This window comes from Saccostrea echinata, unplaced genomic scaffold (genome assembly GCF_033153115.1).
Source record: "Saccostrea echinata isolate AGI-Se365-2 ecotype Australia unplaced genomic scaffold, CSIRO_AGI_Sech_v1 ptg000020l, whole genome shotgun sequence".
In the NCBI taxonomy this organism is placed as follows: Eukaryota; Metazoa; Mollusca; class Bivalvia; order Ostreida; family Ostreidae; genus Saccostrea; species Saccostrea echinata.
In genome coordinates, this window is record NW_026889769.1 from 227459 (window position 1) to 242768 (window position 15310).

General features: G+C 31.7%; 1 protein-coding gene across 1 annotated transcript in view; it reads right to left on the bottom strand.

Annotated features, from left to right (window-relative positions):
- Nucleotides 1-15310, bottom strand: part of LOC133189812 (uncharacterized) — a 103689-nt gene that overhangs the window by 11872 nt on the left and 76507 nt on the right. The window contains exons 26-31 of the mRNA XM_061325203.1: nucleotides 14820-14905; nucleotides 14373-14499; nucleotides 14102-14143; nucleotides 13811-13945; nucleotides 12187-12324; nucleotides 12093-12098 (exon numbers count right to left, since the gene is read on the bottom strand). Of these exons, the coding sequence (XP_061181187.1) occupies nucleotides 12093-12098; nucleotides 12187-12324; nucleotides 13811-13945; nucleotides 14102-14143; nucleotides 14373-14499; nucleotides 14820-14905 (534 nt within the window). The remainder of the gene's footprint in view (nucleotides 1-12092; nucleotides 12099-12186; nucleotides 12325-13810; nucleotides 13946-14101; nucleotides 14144-14372; nucleotides 14500-14819; nucleotides 14906-15310) is intronic.

The window sequence follows — 15310 nt, forward strand, 5'->3', positions numbered from 1 at the left end:
GACGTAAACATGGGTCATCCCTACTAATATGTTCGGAACCTTTTATTTTTCTTTGTTCTGCAAATTAATACCCGAGGAGTTCGCAGTAGCTCTGGTGAGATTTAGTGAGACTACAGCGAGACTGTTAATCGATGAGGTAAATTATTCAAGGAAGTGTAGGTAGGAAGTGACAAGCACGAGGAGACATAGTAAACAGAAAAGATATGTAACGTTTCAGTTTTCACCGCTATATAATATCAGTGGAAATGCACTTTAATCTCTCTAGAATTCATTCAAACTTCTTCAATAAGTATTCCTTATGACATTATTTTTTGCACTTATGTATTAAAATTTCATTTTGGGCAAACATGCTTACATAGGAACTCTGTTTTCTGGCGTTAGACTAAATTTACATGCTAAACGAGATACCAACGTGACGTTAAACCGACAATCAGATAAATGAGTTACATGAACTGCATTATGGGTTACCAAGAATACTACAGGAATTGGAGAAGACCAAACTTTCTACTCGCATTCGGAAAATACAATCATTTTTTCCAGGCATTTCGTAAATGAAAAACAATATAGCCATTATTATTTATTATTTCCATGCACACATTTACAAATTATTGAATATATGTAGAATTTTAGATTTTTCAAAACCATTCTGTAAGGCGATTTGCGCCTGTATTCCTTTGTTTTACTATCTATGAATACAAGTGTAAGGTGGATTCACAGGTCAGAGACAAAAGATGCAGGTGATCAAGCGTACTGTAATGTGAGAAAAAATACTTGTTGGTCATTTAAACTTCGAAATGCATAATAGTTGCTGCTCGTTTACCTTACATATTTATGGTCACGCTATTTCTTTTGCAAAACACTCTGAACGTAGCACAGACTACCTTTCATTATGTACATTGTATAACTTGGAGTATCTAGACAAAAAAGTAATAATAAATTACAAACCACCAATACTGTGAAACCAGTATCAAGTTATGAGGTGAGAAACCACTTCCTATCTTATTACGAGCATGACCGGGACATTTTTCTTAGTTTCTAATCTTTGTATTTTTTTTTAAATAAAAACAGTAATTATTTTCAATTGATTTTCTCGTCCATTTATATCGATCGTACCTTGACCTGAACTACGTATTCGAAGTAAAATGTAAAGAGTACGCCAACATACATGTACTTCGCTATTCATTCAATGATTTTACAATTGTTCGTGGTAAGATACGCAATATAATAACAATAGCAGAATAAGGGAAACAAAGATATATAATTATAGTGCACATATTTTTCTACCAATCAATTGGGCGAAGAACTTTAGCAAAAATAGTCGCTACTGAGCTCGAGTATTCACCGTACATTATCACAAAAAGATGACTAAGTAGCAAGTCATTTTTGATCCCCCCCCCCCCCCCCCATCTTTCTTTAAAATCATAAAACTCTGGAAACACCTTTGTCCAAGGTATTTTAAATAAACAGACTATAGCAATTTCCTACTTATTGCAAATTTTAATTATAAAACCGGTTCTATCCTATAACCTTTGAATGGGTCAACCAAGACCACGTGTGTTGAATGTTAATCACAAGCATTAGAAGTGAAAATCAGGGGTCTTTCGGATGAGACTTTAAAAACTGAGGTTCTGCTTCACGATAGGCGATGAAGAACTGATCAATTATTTTGCAGAATAAAACTTTTTTTCTTTCTTGGAACTTGATATAATAATATTTTGAACACTTATTTGCTCCACTTTAGTCCTCATTATTAGCTATAGGTAATATATGTCAATTTTAAAATCCTTATTTCGTTTTATCACTCACTAGAAGCATGTAATTGACATTGAGTTAAATGATTTTATAGAGTGAAGACTTTTTAGACTGTAATATTCAATGCATTTTCAAATCATGATATTCCCCTTTAACAAAAAATGGCGAAGATTTGAGTAGGCTTTTTGGACGTGCTTATTTGAAAGTATAAATTGAGGATAACACGTAAAAACTGACGTTTATTATCTTCAAACTCAGGATATATATGTTTTAAATTTAGGCATATGGTTTTTATCAAAATTTTTATCGACATTATTATAATAATTTCAGTTAGTGTCAGAAACAAGAGATTCATCATGTACTTCGTACGAAATTCTTTAGTGGATTCAGTAACCCAGCAAATCATCTTTCAGTAAACTGGAAAGCTTAATTGCCTTATCTGCTTTAATTTTCAATTTACATTTTCAGTAAAAGGTATTTTTCATTTTGCTCATAAAACATTTTAAATCTTTGACTTCCCCGTAGGAGTACTTATGTGTAAACCAATCTTTCTTCGACATAAAGTTTCAATTAGTTTTTTTAAAAAAAAGCCAAAGAGAGATGTATTTGTGTAAATAGTTACTGAATATTTGTAAGATGGATCCATTAAAATATTTTAGACCACAGATACAGAGCTGATGACAATCTGAGAGGATACTTCCTGGTGTAGTATAGTCAAACATGCACTGCATTGCCGATCGAAAACGACAACAGATGCAAATCGGTCTAAAAATTACCTTCAAATGCAAATATTTTATGAAATATCAGTTTGAAATCAAATTAGGATAAGAAAAGTTTGCAATTTACCTCATGTCATAAATTTAAGTGCTTTGTTTTATCTTTTTGTCTGTTTTAATCACATGAATACTGTGGTTCTCTAGACCTGTCGATATTTTTTGGAAGTTTAATACCAATTGACAATTATCAATTTGAAATCAGAAGAAAATTGAATGCAATTTTTTTTTTAATTTTCATAAGAAAAAAGTTCTTATAAATAACTTTTCAACCATTTTCTCGCTTAAAACTTTTCCCATGTTTGAACTGGCTTAAATATTGCATGAAATGAGTTCAAAACTAGATTGATTGTTTCCTATAATATATTGATCTTATATCTGACAAGAAATGAAAGAGATTATGTAGAAAAGAATATTAGTTCAGAATGTCATAGAAAATGAATATATATCATCAAATATTACATCAGCTGATGAAGTCTTCTAATTTTTATGTTATCAAGACAAAATAGTAAAACAACTACTTGTGGCGGATGTTCTGCCCTTTCAGAAATGTATTTTATCTTATGGAAAACTAATACGAATGTGAAAATTCACATTATTTAAAATATATTTACACGCAACCCGACTAAAAATGCAGGAACTAAATTAGAATGACAATATTATTTTTTCTACGTGCTGCTAATCAGAAGAATTCATTTCTACAAAAAATAAGATGCATTTCAATTAGCACAATATGTCACAAAAATTTGGTCTGTTTGATGAACTAGGTAATGAAGAAAACAATGATATGACAACAAATTTAAATAGACACAGGATTAATGTTATATCAAGTATATATTGTTTACCGGTATTTAATTTTATGCTAGTCCTTTATCATGAACTTCCAGATGATAACTCTGTTTAAGATTTACCTTTGTGAAAACTCACTGGGATAGTTTAAGACAATGTTGAGTGGTAAAAGCTTTGAATATTCTAGAGTAAGATCACATATAAAATTTGTCGAATTATTTCAATAAAATACAAGAGGGCCATCATATTCACAATTTTAAAAGGGGCACTCTTGCTCAGTATAACCATGCATTATGTTTGCAAACTACCGAGGGGCAAATAATGGATTTTCACTATAAAATCAAAAGAGCCAAGCCTAACACCAAAATCCCTAACCCAGAGGCTACAAATTTCTTAAGTTTGAAAGACGCATTTTTGCTTGTCATTTTCATGCAGTTAGTTTGTCCGCTAAATACCCAGAGTCAGAGAAAAAGATATTTAAAGAATCTATGCATTTTCACCATATATCCCTGCCCGAACAGAACCCTTGATCCAGGACCATGAAATTCATAATTCTGGAAGAAGCACCAATGCTCATCATAAATATGCTCTTAATTTATCTGCTAAATACCCAGGAACTGAGAAGACGATTTTCAAAGAAATAATGCATTTTCACAATATAATCAAAAGAGTCCAGCCCCAACACAAGAACCCCTGTCCCAGGGGCCATGAAATTCTCAATTTTGGAAGAGGCACCCTTGTACATCATAACTATGCATATTGTTTGTTAATTGACCAGGAGAGGAGACGCATATATTGGCCTTATCAAATTAAGAGTATTGCAAAGTTTTGACAAACTCAACTGCATTGCAAAGGAAATAGTGAGCAATAAATGCTGGAAAAACGAGAACGATCAACCTCGTTATCATCTATATCAACATCACATTACTTTCATTGATAGCTGTCAGTCTGTAGAGCATTTGCTTTATAATTGGAAGGTCCAAGACCCTTCTGGGACTGACCTAAGTCAAAAAAAAATAGGCAGCAAATGCTCCTTTACAAAGTGTTCGGCACTTTGAAGTGAAAGTTGAGGGTCTTTTAGATGAGACCTTAAAAACTGAGGCCTCAAGTTATGATAGGAGTTGGCACAATAAAGATCCCTCGCTGTTCAGTGGCCTTGAGTGCCGAGTAAAGGTCTAAAAAAGAAGCCTTTCACTGGTTTATGGTGACGTTTCTTTATGAGAGTGAAAAATTCTCGAATGGGATGTAAAACAACATGCAATCAATCAATCATTGACAACTGTAAAACAACATGCAATCAATCAATCATTGACAACTGTTAAAAAAGAGCATGTAGGGATAAAGAATATGTTCTCATTATCCCTTTGCAGATGCTAACAAAATCTTCAGACTACCAAAATCCCGCTTCTTGACTAACTGATGTTTTCTGCACATACGTACAATTATGACCCCCAGCTTCAGACCCCATGGGTTGGGGAAACTTTTATCATAGAGAGTTTGGAGACATTCTGAGACTATGCGTGCCACAGCTCCTATATAAAAGTTCAAGTCATTACAGAGAATGGCTTTTAACATGTATCTTACCTGATTCTGAAAACAAAGAAGTGCATATGTATTTACTTATACCCCACAGAAAGAGTTGCAGAAGTATAATGTTTTAACGTCCACTAGTCAGTTATGTGCTTGTCAGCGTAACTGCTCTGAAACCACTCAACAGAATTTCACAAAAGTTTGTAGTATATAAAGACATACTTTGTAGAAGTTCTTATATGTATTGGCTACTAGTTCTGATTCATTTTTTTTCTGGGAGTAACGACACTTTTGAAATTCTTTAAACTGTCTCTTTATTTACTAAAAAGCAAAACAAACATTATAAGACTCTACTTGTTTCATTTCTAATCACATTTTCCATCTGTAAACCTATGTCACCATGAGAAAAAACTCAGATAGAATGAAAATGATAGTATTTTTTTATCATCCGGCACTTTCATAATAAGGATGAACATTTATTATCTGATTGAAATGTTTACTAAAAACAATTCAATTGTCTATGTCTCTGTCACAGTGTACGTTTTCTTCTTCAGGTTGAAATTGAAACGTACTCGTGGTCTTTTTCTTTCCTGCAAAAATAATATGAAGTTATGTTATTACACAGAAGACAAATTGTAAATCAGTCACTAAATAATGATACATCAAAATTATGTGGCTAATGAATAAAATGTGAAAGATTTCTATATCAAATATACGGAAGTATCGTACAAAAACAGCGTCATATAACAAAACTTCTCTGTTATTTAATAAATCTGATCACATGCATCTTGACAAAATAAATTCAAATTATGTCAAAACTTTTTCAATTTCGTTAAGATTTTTACATACACTCATCATAGCATTTGAAGAAATTGCAGTTCAAATTTAATCAGCAAAATACTTATTAACATATAAATATTTCTTGTATATATTCATGAAGTATTGCACAAGACAACATTCAAGTTGTAGGTTGTAACTGCTGCTTTGTAGAATCAAATATTTATATTTTCAAATGTCTTTGTCCATGAGAAACCTTCGAATATGACAATAGCTTTATATAATCATAAAGCGATTTGCTCAGCAAGTGACAGAACTACATGCTTTCTCACTGGGTTTTGCTTAGTAATACATAGAGAGATTTCTCATTATTGAATAATTTTTTAATTGAATCAAGGATAATTGTCAATATATTAATGATTTCTCTTTTTTTTTTTTGGGGGGGGGGGGGGGATGATGATGATGAATCAATCAGACATTCATCGAAAAGAAGTAGCAAAATATTATTATCTGTTTTTAGTTTAAGTTTATTGTGAACTATCAGAAATATAATGTAAAAGAAATTATGATGTATTTACCAATGACCATGGGGGCGCTATGGAATTTAAGGGGGGAAAATTAAGCAATTTGTGCACGAAACTGATTTTCCATAACCATCTTTCAAAACTAAAAAAAATCACCTATTTTTATCGACAATTTTAAACAGGTAGAATTTTTTTTAAAAATATTTAAATACAAGTGAGGATATGCACATATTTAATTTTTTAAACGAATATTATTTATGATCTCCGATGCACATTTATATACCTTTTCAAATTCAACTTCGTGGTGAAAATTTATTAAATCAAGAGAAAAATACCCCTTTGTTTAATGACAAAAATCAGGAGATTTCAAATAATTCTGTATGTGAATTTTTAGCTCTTCTGCGCCAAAGGCTCAAAGAGCTAATGCTATTGCCATTTGTGCGGTGTGCATAAACTTTTTAGAATATGGGCCTTATCTCAAGTACCCCTTTTTGTCAAATTTGCCAAGGGCGCTCGTTTGTATTAAAACTAGGGATGTGACCTTTAAACAAGGGGAGATAATTAGGACAATAAAAACAAAAGTACTGGTTGCTACAAAATCCTCTTCTCATGAACCACTGGGCAGATTATCACCAACCTTCCACACAAGGATGATTACATGTTGTAGATTTAAAATTGTTTAAGGCATCACTGTGGTGCAAAGGGCGTGGTCTAAAGGTCACTTCAAAGTTGACCAAAATGATGTTTTGTTTAAACTTTAATATTTTGCTTACTGTAAGGACTAGGATCATAAAATGATGCACCTTAGGACCTCATATCAGGTTGACTCAAAAGTAGGTCTAGATGATTTACTTTCTGATTTTGCATGTATTCATTTGTAATTTGCTTTTGATGAATATCTTGGACATTTTGAAGCCTATGATCATCAAAGCTTGTCAGTTTATGCATTATGGGCCTTTAAGTGTGTTAACCAAAAAGTAGGTCACCCTGACCTACTTTTTGAATCTATGGCTAATCATTTCAAAAAAAAAATAAAGTCATTATTTCAGATACTGAGAGGCCACAGTGACCCACTTTTTGAATTTTGCAAGCATTGATTTTCAAATTGTTTTAGAGGCATATTTTGGACGCTTGGGGCTTATGATCATCTTGGGTCCTCGGAGAATGTCAACTGAAAAGTAGGTCACCATGACCTACTTCTGGAATTTTATGGCTATATTTTAATATTTCTGATACTAATTAGTGTCCTGCAAGGATTTAACCACGCAGCTATGTTAAGGCCGTCCGAAATCTTAATATGCATTAAAATATACAGTTTATTTTGAGCTAAATATTAATTTCGGTTTGCAATCTATGTATGAATTTGCAGTCAACTTGTGATGAGATTGTAATCAGGTATTTTAATAATGCATTATTATGATGTCACATGACTGCTGAGCACGTGACGGACACTTATAAATTCCTAAATGTTGCACAAAAATCGCATCGGCACAAGTGCAAAACAACATAATTGAGAAAAATTAGTCACATTAGTCAATTCATCGTGATCTTTGGTTCATAAAAAGTTCTGGGGGCAAGTCTGAATTTTATTTCTTGAGAAAATATTCCACGAGAAATTCAACTTACCCATATACAAGGATGCATTTTCCACTCTTAATCGCAATTTATACAAGATAGGATAAATTACATACCCCCAGCAAAATTCAGTTAGAGGACATACTTCTTTAGTAGATTCACACAGAATATCTTCAAATTATCCTTTTTAATCACTTGTGCCAGTCAAATATATACACGATTTATAAATTCTAGTTCTGTCCACGGACGTGTAAGGTGGAAGGTTTCACTGTCAATTTTGTTGTTATTGTTTGAGTATATGTATATCGGACAAGTTCAATGAATAACGATATTAAATTGCAAATGTTCAACATCATAACAGCACACTTAAGCTTAAAGAACAATCCAAACGCTTGAATCAAACAATAACGCTAAAAAATCTTTACATGATCTAAAAATTTTGACTCTTTCCCCGTCATGTAAGCTCAAGTATGCAGTGACTTGACGTCATATGCTATTATGACGTCATATCTAGGTAGTTCAGAGAAGTTACTACAGTTGGAACAGTTTGATATTTTACGGACAGCCTTATCCTAGCCGCGCAAGGTATTAAGTTCAAATTGTGTATGTTGGTTGCATTGACAGTAAGACATATGTTTGGTTCTCTTTGACATCTGGTTTGGAGCTGGGGTGGTGGGGTAGATTCCTTAACTTTATATTAGAATGAATGCCAGGGCAAAGAGAGATAACTGCTGAGAATGTTTCTATTGTAAACTATGAAAGCTGCAATGTGTCCCTTGGGATTAATTAACTTTCCTCTTCAAGAAAATCCAAAGCATTATCTTTATCTGTCACACTGAGATTAATTGACACCTCTGTCTGAAAATGAAGTTTGTTTTGAAGTTAAGGTCAATTCTGAATAACGTTTACATTCTGAAATGTAGATTTAAATAATGTTCATGTTTTATTTTGGTTAAAAAACACAATGAGTTATGATTTTATTGAATTCTAAAAACAAAATATAGATAAAAATATCTTTTTACTATTATTATCATTGTATTTATTTTAATATTTTTTTATTAATTAATTAATTTATTTATTTATTTATTTTGGTTGCCTTATGTAAATTCAAGAATACCATTAATATTAACAGGTAGTCGGATGATAACCTCATTCTATCATTGCTGAAAAATTTCTTATTGTAAACTAAGAAGAAAAGGATAAGGGAGCAGTACAATTAATCCCCTGGGGTAAATTATCTTGTCTGCTGCAGAAAATTTATGGGCTTATCTTTATCTGTCACTTTAAGATTAATTAAAATCTTTTTCTGCAACTGATGTTTGTTTTCAAGTTAAGGTCAAGCCTGGAAAATATTTGCATTCACTGAAGGCTGGCATTTTATAAATCTTGCTTTAATATACATTTAATTAAAGGGTTTTTATCACGTCTCAAATTTTTTTGAGATGACAAATTGTACATGCTATTACAATCATATATTTAAAAATCTTTGCTTGAAGATTAATATTTTTGATGTTTCAGCGAGTCAAAGTTTGAATTTCTCAATACGCATATTTTGATCGCCGATGTTACGCGCCATTGCTCTGACGTCATAGGTGTCAATCCTGGTCAAGCGAAGTACTTACTGTGTATACAAAAGGGCTTATTTGTTGTGTCTATTAAACCAGTTAGAACATTATTAAGTGATAATTGGATAATTGATAGCTAGTAAGGTATAATCTATGGCGTTAGGATGCACAAATGTGCACAAGAAAGGTTTTAGGAAGAATTATTTTTCCACATTTCCTGGACTGGGGCCTTTTTCTGCAAATGCGACATGGCGTTTATCTCCATTCAGAACAATCGTTTATGCCCGATCGATCACGAATTTTTTTCTCTCCTATAAAATATTTTAAAGAAAGATACCTTTAAAAAATAATAAATGACAAACACGCATTTTTTAAAAGTCGCACAGAATCTAGTAAGTATGTTGTGAACATCGTAGTGGCGTACGGCGCCATTGAAAAAGTGTCATTTCTAGTACATGATATTCACTGCTAGAACAGATAGAAGATATACAGGATTTATTCATATGTAATTGATTAAAATAATAATGAAAGAGAAATTTAAAATTCCCATATTTATAAATGTTTACGAAGTTAAAATTTAGTAATTCGTTCTATTTAGTCGAAGTCCTGAGTCGTCTAATTACGGCCGTTTTCAACATTATTTCATGATTAAATGATAATTATATGTTTCAAGAATATAATAGTGTTTCATTTTTAAGAAATTTAGATACGTGATAAAAACCCTTTAATTGAGTTAAAATATATTATAAGATATGAGATATATTAGATTTTTTTTTACTGCAGTATGTAAAACCAAGGATATTATTTGCAGGTTGTTGGATATTTAGGAATTATCTTGAAATTTTATAAATACAGCTGCTGTTGCTTATTCTTCTTCACATGTTTTTAAATTTTTGTAATCAAGTAAACTTCTCATTCCATAAGCTGCACCATTGTATTTCTACCCCTCGGCGGGGCCCTTGCTGACTGGTCATTTTTCTAGTTGGCCTTGAATCATTAAACTTTGTCAGTTTATGCATCTTGAGTCCCCGGAGTATGTCAACTGAAAAGTAGTTCACATTTGGAATTTTAAGATTATATTTCAATATTTCAGATACTAAATGGCTTTGAATCATCAACTTTGTCAGTTGATGCATCTTGGGTCCTCAAAGTATGTCACTTAAAAGTAGGTCACCATGACCTACTTTTGAATTTTCTGGCTGTATTTAAATATATTAGATACTAATTGGCGTTGAATCATCGAACTTTGTCAGATGATGCATTTTGGGTCCTTGGAGTAAGTCAACTGGAAAGTTAGTCACCGTGACCTAGTTTTGAAGGCTTACGACTATACATGTATTTAAATATTTTCAGATTGTAATTGGCTAAGATTCGTCAAACTATGTCAAATGATGCATTTTGGGTTCTCGGAGAATGTCAACTGAAAAGTAGTTTACCGTGACCTTCTTTTGAAGATTTATTGCTATATTTAAATTTCAGATACTACTTGGCTTAGAATCATCAAAACTTGTCAGTTTATGCATTTTGGGTCCTCGGAGTATGTCAACTGAGATATAGGTCACCTTTACCCACTTTTCGAATTTTATTGCTATGTTGAAATATTTCAGATACTAATGGCGTAGAATCATCAAACTTTGTCAGTTGATGTTTCTTGCGTCCCCAGAGTGTGTCAACTGAAAAGTAGGTCAATATAACGTACTTTTAAAATGTTATGCTATATTTAAATATTTCAGATACTAATTGGCTTTGAATCATCAAACTTTGTTAGTTGATGTATCTTGAGTCCTCAGAATGTGTCAACTAAAGAGAAGGTCACATTGACCTATTTTTTTTAATTTTTTAAGGCAATATCTAAATATTTCAAATCATAAGAGACTTAGAATTATCAAACTTTGTCAGTTGATGTAACTTTGGATCATCGGAGTATGTTTACCAAGAAGTAAGTTTCCGTGACCTACTTTTGGAATTTCATGGCCTTATCTGGATATTTAAGATAATAAGGGGGTTCAAATCATTAAACTTTATCAGTTAAGGCATCTTGGGCTCTAAGGTGTTTTAACCAAAATGTAGGTCAAATTGACCTACTTTATGACTTTCAAGACTTTATTTAAATATATAGGATAATTACACGCTTCAAATAGGAATGATAGTTTGTACAAATTATCGGAAGAGCTATTCAAGGCCCTAAAGACTCTTGTTTGATTTCTTTCAGGACTACAATTAGTACCCTACATTACTTTCATAGCATTTAATTGAAATTTTACAAATTATTTAAAATGATTTCACAATGTTGTTTTCAGAAATTACCTATTGTTGGTAGATATAGATCCTTAATTTACCTTATTAACAGATGTTAACAAAAAAGAAAATTAAAATTAAAAAATCAAGTATTCCTATGGCAACAGAAGACGTAACAAAACCAAACCTAAAAAAGAGACCTAAACAAGTTATTTTAACTGGGCCAACAGGTATATCTTCTGTAATCAAAAGATGAATTTGTCAAAGGAACTTTAAATGATAGCTTATAAAAAGAAAGGATTTTAATCTCTGATGAAATTTATTCCAAAAATCTATTTTAAAAAACTCTCTCTAATTTTGGAACAGAATGTCCGGCAAATACATGTAATATTGCATTTTGCATTGAAACTGAGAGAAATTTCAGAAAGGATTCTCATGGACCTATATTGATTTACGATGTATATACATGTGTAATATTCTATTCTAAAATGAAATATCACCGTTTTTTCTTCTAGTATGAGAATCGTTTTCAAACTTTCTTCTTCTTTAGGAGCATTTTTTGTAATTACCAAACTCTGAAAAAAAGTTAATAATTATAACATATTAAGTACATATTCGTTTCGTTCATATTTCATGTATAATGCCAAAGACAACACATATTACATTTTCCTGAATTTCACTACAGGGACAATCAGTAGACACAGTTTTATCCGTCATAAAAGAGTTGGATTTCATGACTTTATTGTTCTTCCCAGTCTTTTTGCTCGAAAATATTCCAAATATTGGCGGTATTCTCTTTTTCTGTAAGAAGACATAGTAACAATAAAGCAGATTTAGAGAGAGAGAGAGAGAGAGAGAACACCACAAAAACCAACAACACTGTATATCCTACATGTAAGTGTTGGATCTACTAAATAGATACAAGGTCAAGGATGGAAATTTCTCTTCCATATTATCTTTCTTTGGTTTCTTTTTATCATGTACATTTATGCTATTTTGATAGAATAATACAGTGTACGATTTACTGCTTGGCCGTAATTAATTAGCGATAATTAATTCGTTCAATTATGTAAATCGCACTTCACCAGAGTACACCCTAGAGACCGGACGTATTTCATAGCTGTCCGGATTTATTTCTTTCCAGTTGATTATAAACTTTTAAATTAAATTAATGTGATTTAACCACTCAAAGTTAAATCCATTTATCAAAGTGTCACTAAGCTTGTTTTTTTTTTTAATATTTTGTCGTTCGTGGTTATCCTTTGGGTCCAGCCCTGGAATTAGCATCATCCTAACCTTGGGGTTTTGGGGTTATTAGGCAAACCTGAGCACCAAAACTGGTGACGTGAAGCGCAAAAAATCACGTTTCTACAAAATTCCTATCCCCCCCACCTCCAACCACATCCCATGGAAAAAGTCATATTATGTTTACTAAAAGTGGCTTCTGCTTTCTCGTGTTTTGTTGTTTTCTTTTTCAGATAAGCTGTAATCCATCTCCGCACCTAGGCCTTGTCCAAAACGTCACGGCTGAAATCGCATCCTACCAGGATAAGCATATTGCCAGGCGGATATTTGGTTCACCAGTAGTGCCAAACCTATATTTTTGTCTATATGACTTGGTGCCTAATTGAATGATCTTTGCAATTATTGTTCAAGCAGGTGAGCATCTGTGCCCAGGGCCCACCATTTATGCTTGTTTATTTTTGGGGATGCCAAATGAAGGCAATAATTGATGCCTGGCTCCCTTATTGTATAAAGCAGCCGTGGCCTATATCGACAAATAAATTTAAATAAGTATAAACATCTTGTTATCTTTCTTATACAAGCCTAAGCTTAAGGCATTTTCTGAGAAGCATGTAACATTGTAAATAAATAGTGTTTGGTAGTTTAGTAGTAGTGCTAGCCGTTTTTGTTTTTCTATTTCCTTTGTTTTTATGACTTCACTTTTTCATTTGTCCTGAGGAAGGGACAGGGCGTCCCGAAAATTTGATCAATTTCTATTGTTCATGTCGTTGGTCATTCTTAGTGCTTTATATATATATATATATATATATATATATATATATATATATATATATATATATATATATATATATATATATATATATATATATATATATATATATATATATATATATATATATATATATATATATATATATATATATCAAGATATAAATATATTTTAGATTAGTTTTTTCTTGAAAATAAAACAGTAACTACAGTAATTGATTTCTAACAATGTGACAGATTTACGATTACAAGAATATAAGATTAAGTATCTTACCTTTGGTTTCACCAATGAAGTCTCAGATCTTGATGAATGTGACCTTGATACAGAAGATGTTTCCTTTTTGCTTGATTCTGTGAATATACTCAGTCCACTTAGAGATGGGTACTTTGTCTTCATACCCAGCAACAGCTTAAAATTTCAACATCAAAAATCTTGAGTTCAGATAATCTGACTATATTTATTTTCACATAGTTTGTTTTATAAGTGAAGCGAGTTTAAATTTGCTTTTCATGTTTATTTTTCGAATTTGTATTGAGTGCACATTTATAATTCAGTTGTTCTTACCTTTTTGTTTAAAAGCACGTGTGAAATGAATATACATAAACCCTGTAAAATAATTTCATATCAAAATTCTTTGCTTCAAAAGATTACTTATGTATTCAAGACTTTAAAAGACAAACGAAAGTTTGAATTTTTAAAAGAAATGAGTATAGATCTATTTGATCGTTGAAAAAGACAAGACTTTTTAACCATATTTTATTTTACACATAAAAATCTTCTTTTTTTTTTTTTTTTTTTTTTATCAGAAATACCATCGATTATTAACGCAACAAACCTGTAAGGAATTGGCTATGATGAAAATGTACTGAAATATTTCAGCGCTTTCATTTACAGCCAAGACTCCAAATATCCAGGTAACACCTAGTACAGGTAAAAGGGTACCGAGAGACCGTAATCCAGATCTGTTGATTTAACAAAGCATATTTAAGATTATTTCCTATTATTTGTCAAGAAAATGAAAATGAAACATGACTATGTATATACCATTTCATAAATTCATATGTTGTCTGACAAAAAAATATGTTAACGATTTTTTTTCTTTTCTTGAAAATGCTTATACTTGTACATACGATGGTTGTTCATTTGGCTTGGATTTTCATAACAAAACATTTTGGTATACAATAAGTATATCTAGGACTATTCATTTTGACAAAAACATCATTGTCCACAAACTTTATGGACAGCCGTCGTATGTTCGTGCAAAACAAATGTAGTTACATACGCGGCCTTTTTCTGAAGTGAAGATTTTGTCATGGCACTGGAAGCGCACAACACTCGAATCAGGGACACCATTATAATCATGTTAATCTAAAATTAATATTTGATTGAATATTTGATTTCAAAGAGCCATAGTGCATTTGATTGGCATTTTCGCCCCACCCTTAGCAATTTTTTTTTAGATACAGTTTAAACCAAAACTTTTACATTCAATCTTAGTTTGTACATGTTTAAACTCAAATTAAACAATAATGATATTTGAATAATGATAGTTCCATTATATGATAAATATGATATTCATCGAATTTGTATGGAGTATATAGGAAATATTGAGGTTTCTACCTAAACGATGACAGACTGCTGCCATCTGATTGGCATTTTCGTCCCACCCTTCGCAATTTTTTAAAATACAGTTTTAACCAAAATTTTTACATTCAATCTTAGTTTGTACATGTTTAAACTCTTAAACAATAATGATATTTGAATAATGATAGT